A 10,441-nucleotide genomic window follows, 5' to 3' on the forward strand; every position below is an offset into this window, starting at 1 on the left:
GTGGCCCTAATCCTCTTCCGTAGTGTTCTTACCTCAGCCAAAAGAGGTTACGTTTTCAGTCAAGACTGTGTTTGTCTGTATACAGGATAATTTGAAAAGTTATGAACAAAATAAATTACATTTTTACCAAAGGTGCACCTCAGTCCAAGGAACAATCCATAAAATTTTGGTGATTATCAGGATGCAGGATTGGTGATTATCAGGATGCAGGATTTTTTTAAAGGAATCTTTAACATGAACAAGCATTTACCCCGTAAACAAAGGCAGCAGCAGTGACTTGACGGCTTCAGCATCAGACTCTAAAAGAGTCGAGAAGTATTATACAGAATACAAAAACACAGAAAAGCTGAGCCATGCCTTGCTCACAATTAATTTAAATTCACAAATCATTTAAATTCATTTTAATTTTCATTTAAATTTGGTAATGATGAAGGTCATGTTCAACTTTTAGCTATAGGTGTAAGTCACAACATAAGAGTAAAATTTGCTGGTTGGCGTGGGTCTGTACTCTCCGAGTGCTTTTCTAGTTTATTTTAAAAACTTGAGTTAGAAAAAAGACAAAACAAACTCAAAAGATCAATTGAATTTCATAGGAAAAAGAAATTAAACTTAGATTACATTTTGAAGCCATATCATCCAGCCTCAATTAAATCCATTAGTTTCCTAATTTCCCTTTTTGGTTATGTGAATTGGTGCAAATGGCTGCTTGATAGACATGAGTCTTCCCCATGGATGTCTGGTATTCTAAACTGAAACTAACCTGGAAAATAGAAAAATCAGCGACAGACACAATCCTCTGAGTGAGGAGCATCTGACATCACACCAGGGCTCCCACACATGGCGACTGTACGAGCCTTTTCTCTAAGCCAAGTGAGCATCGGCTACATTCCAGACGGGGGTTGTCTATCATGCTGACTTGTAGCAAACAGACAGAGCAGCACTATAGATGGTTTCATTAGGATGACAACATGAGACAAAGCATTTTAAACTAGAATTTATTAATTTAGACATCTTTCTCAAACAACACGGATATTCTGGTTATCGTTGGCTTTTGTCCTGATGGTTCTAGCAACATGTACTCCACCTTCTCTTTATACACAGCCAGCATACTGACTTTAAAAGTGAACTTTATGGAGAACAAAAACAATGTAATTGTATTATTTACAATTATTGAAGCCATATTCATCGGGTTTTATTTCGTTTAAAGGCAGGTACACATGAAGGTCAAAGCTCCTCATGTCCTACGATAACCACTGAGCAGAGGGGTATTTCTCATTTAAAAAGGGGTCCCAAAGAAGTGGTCTGGAGGATGGAGACCGAGCATGTGAATGTTTGGATGCAAGCAGCAGCAACAAGTCAGTGTTGTTAACAAATAAGATCCCAGGGTGGTGTCTGTCACTTCTTGTTGGGCTGAGCTGCAATGTAGAGTGCCACCAGGCAATAGGCGACGCCTCCGATTGTAAGAGCCATGGTGGTGCGGTACAGTAGTCGGTCAGAATATCCGCGCTTCAGGTGGACTGGGACGCCGTCCGACGTCTGGAAGGGAAAGCAGAGTGCAGGAAGGTGGAGATGATGGTAGGAGAAAAAGAGGGTAATTTAGTAATCACAGAAAGAGCTCAGATAACAAATTGTATACTTAGTTTTGAATGCGCAACTAAGCTCCTGCAAAAATAAAGCCCTTCATCAAATTTCAGTAGTTGATGTAGTTATTTTCATTTGACTGCTGGTGGGTTTTTTTGTTTTATTTGCAGCCTCTGAAGTGGTGAATACTGGTGGGTTGGGTGGTGGAGGTGGCTCAAGGCCATTCAGACCAGAGAGCCAAACAAATATTAGTCATTACCCATCATCTATCTGGTTCTATTAAAAGCTGGACACAAAGTGTGGTTTCTCTTTGAACTTTATGATAAAACAGCTTTGAACTAGTTATTGTTGCATTTCTCCATGCCTAAAGAAGGTTTACTCTGTGATTCTGTCTGGTGTACCCACAGCCAGCTGCCCAAGATTTATAGGATCTTAAATGATTCCTCATTTAAACTAGTAAGCGGTTTGACAGACCATTCATATTGGACTGTTTATGCAGCAAACCTGTATTCACCCTTCATGAAATTCATAGAAGGGTTGCGCAACATCTGAAAGATTACGCAATCCATCTTTTGTGGTTATAATGCTGAAGCAAAATGGTGGCAAGATAGTGATGAAGACAAAGAAACTGTCAGAAAATGTGTGGTAATCCTAATCAACATATTGAGCAACAGCTCTACGGTTGCATGCTTTTCTAAAATTGGGAAGCCCTACTGCACCTTAATAAAACAGGAGATGGAAATCCTTTAAACCGTTTCTACTCTCATTTCTATTTTACTATTATTACTCTAACGCTTTAATGCAAATGTTGTCCTTGCTGTCTTTCTGTTCCGTTTATTTCTTGGCCAGGTGGCGCTTAAAGGAATTTCTCTCAGTAAGATCTTTTATCTGGTTAAATATAGGTTTAATAATAAAAAGAAAATAGAAATGCATTTATTAGTAGTACATCTAATAAAAACAATGTCATTTTTAGATAAGATTCATCAGCTTATTGATCCATTTTAAAATATCTCAAACCAGTATTTTTTTTATTTTCATTACCTGGAAAAACCTCTGGAGGTCAGGAACTTTGTTTGCTCCCAGGTACTCCACCGTGGATCCTGCTTCTGACACCAGCTTGGTGGGTGTGGCAAAGATCATGGTGGGAGACTCTGCAGGCAGCCCCTGTTTCAGCCCCTAAATGAAAACACACTTTTAAATACAATTCCTACAACTGAAAGACCCACTGATTTCTTTAAATTGCCTCACATGCATTTATGTGACAACACAACCAAGGTTGTTGCGTTTCTATTTTACGGTTTCATTTTTAACATTCTTCACTTATGTAAGCAGCTCTTCTTCGCCCACCAAAGCAAGCCTGTGGGTATGAGACCTTGGCAAAGACCTCAATAAACACAAAAAGCACTGAATGAAATAAAAAATAAAAAAAATCAGAGAAGAGAGAACATTTTAGATTAGGAATAAAAAAGGCTGCGAGGCAATCAGCCAACATCTTCAGGCAACGAAGTCAAACATTTATTGTTAGAAAAATAGAGCTTCTAGTTTGTTTTTTTCCTGATCAAAGCATGTCAGTGTTTCACAGATTGAATGCTTTAAGTGTAGAGATGAGGCTTTAATTTGAGAACAAAAATGCTTTATAACATGAAATCAATCAAAATCACTATTGCATTGGAAGATTAATGAGTGGGTCCCTCTCCGTTTTCATGCAGTGGATCAGAAAAAGCTTTTTCTCTTCACATTGATCTTCTATAAATTAAGCATAATGGTCTATAGTAGTTTTGAAGCCCTGATACTGTGATTGCTTTATTGACTCAGAGTTATGGCTTTACATCGGTTCAACTTGTTCAGCTGTTAAATTGTTGGCGAGCGGTATGATTAAAAATGATTAATTAAAACAAATTAAAAGTTTGGCACCCCCCCCCCCCCTTTTGAAGACTTCTTTATCCCAAAGAAACCATAATGGATGAAAGACATAAAAATCATGATCGATTTTATACAAAGCCGTTTCTGTTGCATTTATTTCATAGGAAATATTAGGGGCACTAATGGAGAAACCACTGATTGACAGAAAAATAATCGTTCTTGTGGGATTTATTTTCTTTTTAAAATAATGTACTCAAATGTCTAATTATATACCTGTGAAATGTTGCTTCATGGTTACCATGGAGCCCAATAATTTATCATTTTTTTTGAAGTGCATGGATTAACTTTTTTGGACAGTAAAAAGAAAAGAAAAACAGTCAAATATATACCCTTGGATAGACTTTTATTAAAGAAATTCTTTGGGCTGCTGATAAATATGAACGTTTTTAGTCTATTCAGTCAAAAAAAAAAACAAAGAACCACGTAAATAAAATAAAATTCTGAGAATATGATAAAGCAATAAAATCTCGGTGTATTTTTAGGCTTCTCAACACTGATTACTAATGGCAGCATTAAAACAGCTGAAACTAGATTTGGGCCATTTCTTTCAAAGCAGTATAAGTATAAGAAAAGTGCTTACAACAACAAAAGTTTACTTTCTCCGAACATATTTTTAAAGCATATTCTCATTTGAAAAGGGGCCACACTTCCACTAATCATTCCTTCCATGCATAGTTATTCATCATAATATTTGACAGCAACACTTTCAAATGAAAGAGCTGCTTGGCCCAGTATGTTTGATAACGGTGTATTTTCTGCACAGAGTGCAGCACTGGTAAATAAAGCAGAGGTCTCCTGAGTGTCAGCACCATTTATTTTACATAAAAATCTCTGGGACGGTCACTACCTTGTTAAAGCATGCGGAGGCAGATATGTAGGCGGGTGGAAATCCAAACTGACACATAAGTGAGGAGGGCAAACATTTAATTTGGCAAACATATATGAGAGTATGAAACCAAAACATATATACCTAATAATGAAAAAAAATAAAAAGTCTACAAAAGCAAATATTAAAATAGTTCAAAAATATTGCTTTCATGGAAGTTGTTGGAGGACACAAATAAGGGTAGCATTAGAAATTTAGCTGCTGCTGCATTAAAAAGCTAAATGTATTTTAAAAGGTCTTTAAAAAAAACACATTACAACTGATGTTGAAGAAGACTGTACTTCCTTACTAAAAATGAGAAAGTATTAGCCAAAAACTGTGATAGCCAATTCAAAAAAAGAAAGGCTATCAAATAGATGTTTTCCACATAAAATTATTACGAACACGTGAAAGATAATGTTTTTTTTCACAAAAATACATTTTCTAGGATATTATTTTGGATGTACTAAAGCATGAATATTATTTCAAAGTTGAGCCAGGTGGCAGAAAGGCCAAAAGCACAAATTTCATTACTGAAAAAGCAAATGTACTTACTGCTATAGCCTCAAATACAATATTGCTGCCTGGCACAGCTGCCCTGTGGTACCTTTACACTTTATGAGCATTACAATCAAAACAAAGACTTTTTGTTCCAACGCTTCTAAAGGTGCATCAATTAAGATCATAATGTGAAATTGGAGGACATGGTCTGGGCGGCAGCTCTCTTATTCTACGAAAACATTGCAGAAACACCAACCTGGATGAAGGCATAACATTTGACAGCAGGCTGTTAAACCTGTAGAACAAATCGGGTCTGGTAGTGTGTGTTATGGCTATGTGAACAGCATTATAAACAACACACACAAACACCCCGTTTCACATGAATTGTGGCTGTAATAAAAAGAAGAATCTACCAGAGTGGGTTTACCCATGAGCTGTAAAAATATTAAATCAATGTTTATCACATTATCCTGGCCATCTGCTGCTGTTTCATTACAGGTGGAGACTAAGCGCTGTGGAGCATGAATGACGCAGGCACCATTTTTAACCAAGTTCCTGCCCAGTTGCTCTCACAATTTTTGCCCCGCTGTGTAACACTGAGGAGGTGTAATGCATGGCGTTAATTATCTTTATCTGTTTAGTGAGGAAAAACAATCTGCTTTTTTTTTTTTTTAAAACAGTCCCTCACTTTAGAAAAGTTTAAATTATTAATAAAAAAAAAAACAGAAAAGGAAAAACATAAAATCAAAGAATCCTATAGAAACAAACTTAGGGAGGAAGAATCCACAATTTTACATCCACCTAACTGTTGACAGTGTGGTTAAATCAAGTAGATTCTCCACATGCGATTGCAATAAGTGCAAAAAATTCATCTCGTAAAATAGTTTATTTTATTTACATTCTTCCCTTACTTGAAAGTATAGAAATTTAAACATAATATAGAAGAGCACGATTATGACCTCTAAATATTTGCTTCCTTATTTCCACACTAAAAATAAAAAAAGGCTTACATGTAGAAATCCAAGGTCAGGGTCAGAGATCTGATGAAGGCCTTAGCGCTTTCAATTTATAGAGGTGATAGTTTTTCAACGTTTCTTAATATTGAATGAAGAAACAAATTTAGAGACGTCTTCGGTCAATAAACCAACAAGTGAAGCAGTAGCCTCATTATGTATATGCCACTATAGATCTGGTGGAGGAGAGGTTGTTTAGTAACAGACATCCACAATGTCTACAGGTCTAATCAGTCTTTCACTAAAGTGCTGAAGTAAAAGTGCAGTAAAGACAGATTTAGCGAATAAAATTATATAGTTGACCACACATAAAGAACAAAAGCCATTAAATATAGCTGTTAATAAAAAGGTTTCTTTGCCCAGTAGTGCACTCTGGATGCATACAAAGGTCTTAAGATAATGGGAGCAGAGCTTTTCTATCAGGTTGCTTGTATTGGAGAATTTAGATGCAGGCCGAAATATTCCAATAATTATTTTTTGGCTGATATTGGACCAAATTTTGATACTTATATAGGATTAGAACATCCCTACAAGTGAGAGCAATTAGCAATGTCCCAACAGTAAAATTTGGTTAAGTGATATTACTCAGGAAAAAAAAAAAATAAAGTACAGGCATAAGAAAAACTGAACAGTTTATCATTAATGTCTGATTAATTTTGAGTGGTGCTACTGCTACCCCTACATGACTTTTTGAAAGTTGCACTAATGTAAACACTGATTGCTCCTTGTACCCCCCAAAGCACCAGCGCTGTCGCTCTCTAAGCACCTGGAAGGCACACATTACAGCCAAATATCTGAAGAGGTTGGTAGTACTCTACATTATTTAATGTAAACTAGGGTATATCAGCCTTTTTTACTGCAAATTGTTTCCTTTATCTGTGAAGTATAAATCTACTTCTTGAGTGAATCATTTTTAATCAGTTTTAAGGTGAATCAGCTTCTACATGTTTTATAGTGGACAGAAAAAAAAGCAAAAAACAAAATTGATTTTTGTTTCCTCTTCTGACAAAAGGTTCTCTTTGACTGTTTCCTCCAAGCTTTGCCATGTCATAATCATCCAAAATAAATTAAAATTAAAATGTTAAATAAATAAACATCCTATAGTCATCTGTGGGTTGCAAAGCATGATACGCGTGGCTATTGATGACATTGGGCTGATAAAAAGCAGTTTGCCTTAACACAAGAGAAAAGCAGAGCCACGAGACTGTCACCAGGTCGGCAGCACAGAAAGGTTTTAAGTGTGATTTTCCAATCAGGGCCAATACACGGAGGCGACAGACCATTAAATTGTACTACACACTTAGATATCCATCACAGTGACTTTTATAAGAGGATATACTGAAGGTAAAAATATTACTAGGTCTGCTTAAGGTTAAAGTTTTTAAACATAATACAATAGAAAATATAATAGGTTTTAACTCAACTATTTTTTTTTTTTTTAAACCTTGACGTGGCTTTATTAGTTATAATTGTGATCCTCCTTCCCATAATAGCCTTTGAAAGTATCAGATTAAAACTATTAACTGCATACATAACTGTTAAAATGCTGGTGACAATTCTCAGTTATCCAGGTCATAGTCAGTCCAAAAAAAGAACATTAAAAATAACCCACTGGACTTTGTTTCCAAGTTTGAAGACGTTTCGCTTCCCATCAAACGTCTTCAAACTTAGAAACAAAGTAAATTTTTTTTTTTTTTGAACAATTGTTAATACTAGGGCTGAAACAATTAATGGGATTAATCGATTATTGAAATAATTGTCAACTAGTTTAGAAATTAATTAATCTTTAACTTGAGTAGAGAGACTCTAAAGCATTATTGTAGCTGACAGAGGAACCCAGATTGAGCAGTAATTATGCCCAGATATATATCAGATAGATATATCTATATATCTATATCTATATAGATATATATATATTAGGGATGGGACGATTTATGAAAACCGTCAGAACCGTTCGGTTCGCGTGTGTTTAGTTCGGTTCATGCGCTGCTCCTTTTTCTCATAGAGGAAGCGATTACACTCCCGAGCAGAAGGTGGCGGTACTGCGACCAAAGCCAACCACCAGTAGTAAACAAGAAGAAGAAGAAGCGAAGCAGCTTAGCCGGGTGTAGCAGGGAAAAAAATCAGTTGTTGTGGAGAATTGTGTCGGAATGGCGAGTGGGAAAGAACAGGAGTTGGAAGACACGCCAGCAGCACTTTATAGGTCTGCTGTATGGGAGCGCTTTGCATTTAGAGTGACCTACGATGACAGCGGAAAGAAAGTTGTGGATAAGAAGTGCAACAGTGTGCGAGCATTGTGCAACACGTTTTGTTTATGCTAACAGCAACATGACAAACATGTCATGCTAACCCCGAAATCCCTCATACTCCGTCAGCAACCCCCGCTCCGCCCCGCTGCGCTCCAGACCGGCTGCTCAAAGCAAAGCCTACATCCCCCACTGTGGCTTCGTCCGCTCCCCTCTGAGTCCCTTGGAGATGACAGAGAGCATGCGCGAGATGATTAAATTCAAAGCAGCAAAACATACGGAAATGATCCAGGGTTTCCGCGGATTTTTTCATCAATTCCATAAATTTTTATGGGATTTCGGTGTAACAATCAACATGTATCGAACCGAACCGAAAACCGTGACCAGAAACCGTGAATCGAAACGAACCGTGGATTTTGTGAACCGTTCCACCCCTAATATATATATATATATATATACACACATTTGGCATTTAGGATTAAAAAAAAAAAAAAAAAAATCAGTTCTCTGTCAATATGCTCTATCCAGAACTCCTTAAGTTGAAAAGTTTGAGTTTCATCTGGTTTAAATTAATGAAAAGTATTCTTTAAGGAACCTTTGCCTACCAGCTCATTAATTGATTGAAAAAATAATCGAAATCAAATCGATTTAAAAAAAAAACATTACAAAAACAGAAAACTTGTACAAATGTAGGCACATCACACACTTTAACTAGTAGAGGTACAAGCAAAAAGCAGTAATTCATAAAATGATGACAACAATAGTTCATAACCTCATTCTGACCAGCTGTAAAGGAAAGCATTTCTGTATATTGGAACAGACTCTTAAAGTTAAAACTCAGCTTTACAGAAAATAAGTTTATATAAACTCTACTTAATGGATTAAACACAAAAAAAGAGATTTTTTTTTTAAATAAAACATGTTCACACATTTGAAATTGCTTTAAAGGACAAAGCTGACTAAGAAGGACATAGAGGTTAAAAGTGGAAGTGCAGAGTCAAAAGAAAAAAGGTAACAAACTCTTCAGAGGACAAAAAGTGCACCTAACTGTAGACTAATAAAAACAGTATGGAAAACATTAATTAATATATAAATCGAATCTGGACATCAACTTTTACATTAATTATTTATCAATATGTAATGATATTTTAAAAAGTAAAAGAAAAGTCACGAACATTAAACACATATTTGTGAACAGGATAAACTTATTTGATATTTTTCACTCCTGCTAATCAGTTGACAAGCCTGTTAGCAGTAGCAGGCTCCGTTATCTAACAAATCCGCACCAAGGTCAGTAGAGCCACTAAAGACTCGGTTTATTACCAAAACACCATTTAAAAGTTCTCACCTGAGGGTTGTAGGCCGCCGTGGGAGCAGCACCCGTCAATTTCTGGGTGAAACCGCTGAATTTGTAATACATTTTCCTGCTGAAGGACAGAGGAAGGTGCCGCTGCACAACAAACCGACCGGTTAAAGACCTTCCTAAACCCGACTGTCTCAGGAAGGAGACGTCGTGAGGTGGCCTCACCATTGCCTGCTTAAAAATAAACAAGAAGAGAATAAAATCAAGGCAGAGAGACCAGAGTTGTGTCCTCTTGAGATTTAAATTGAGTTTTTTAAGGAATTAATTATCTAAATATTCAATAGATACATTTATTTAATGAGTAGAAACAGTATTGTAAAATGGCATCACAGGCACCACGAGCTTGCTTTTTGGTACGGAAAGTAGGAAGGGCCAAATGCCAAACGAACTTGTTTAAAAAAATCTTTTTTTTATTATTATTAAGCCATTGACATTTACATGAAAAAATACTCTCAAAGAGGATGGCAAAAGTGTACATGAACAGATAAAGATTAATTATAATTGAAAAATACAATGTAAAACAAATAGCAGAGGATTTAAATCAACAAACATTTAAATAAAACATAGAAAGAGCCATAGAAATATGAAAAACAAAAAAGGTGGATGCACATGTCTGGAGAATACAAGACTTTAACCTTTTTAAGATAAGAAAAAAAGGTTTTAAAGACATTGATCTTGATAGGAAGGTCTAGCATTTCTTCATTTAGCACAGTGGATATGATTTTTTACCCAATAGCAGGATGATATTAATAGTATCAGAAACAGGCAAGGGAATATGGTCTGTATAAAAAATGACATAATTTAGGGCAAATGGGGGGACATAATCAATTTTCAAAGAAATCTAATCTTTCATCTCTTTCCAGAATCGATGCGTAGGAGGACACGGGGAAAACAAATGTTCAAATTTCACTATTATTATTACAAAAGGAACATTGATCCACCTCAAAAC

General features: G+C 36.1%; 1 protein-coding gene across 1 annotated transcript; it reads right to left on the minus strand.

Moving 5' to 3' along the window:
• Positions 1 to 980: 980 nt before the first annotated feature.
• Positions 981 to 9,616, minus strand: LOC107085533 (cytochrome c oxidase subunit 7A-related protein, mitochondrial). Its single transcript, XM_015375895.1, has 3 exons — positions 9,478 to 9,616; positions 2,623 to 2,757; positions 981 to 1,536 (listed from the first exon to the last, which is right to left on the minus strand). Exons 1-3 carry the CDS (start codon positions 9,547 to 9,549, stop codon positions 1,396 to 1,398), a joined length of 348 nt encoding a protein of 115 aa, XP_015231381.1. The 5' UTR covers positions 9,550 to 9,616; the 3' UTR covers positions 981 to 1,395.
• Between the last annotated feature and the right edge of the window lie 825 nt (positions 9,617 to 10,441).

Source organism: Cyprinodon variegatus, unplaced genomic scaffold (genome assembly GCF_000732505.1).
Source record: "Cyprinodon variegatus isolate N-32 unplaced genomic scaffold, C_variegatus-1.0 Scaffold127, whole genome shotgun sequence".
In the NCBI taxonomy this organism is placed as follows: domain Eukaryota; kingdom Metazoa; phylum Chordata; class Actinopteri; order Cyprinodontiformes; family Cyprinodontidae; genus Cyprinodon; species Cyprinodon variegatus.

Bases quoted from the DNA above. Each gene is read 5' to 3' on its own strand.
- LOC107085533 (XM_015375895.1), bottom strand. From the start codon at position 9,549: ATGTATTACAAATTCAGCGGTTTCACCCAGAAATTGACGGGTGCTGCT. The intron at 2,758-9,477 runs GTGAGAACTTTT...GTTTTCATTTAG, and splicing joins CGGCGGCCTACAACCCTCAG to GGGCTGAAACAGGGGCTGCC. The intron at 1,537-2,622 runs GTAATGAAAATA...TTTCCCTTCCAG, and splicing joins ACCTCCAGAGGTTTTTCCAG to ACGTCGGACGGCGTCCCAGT.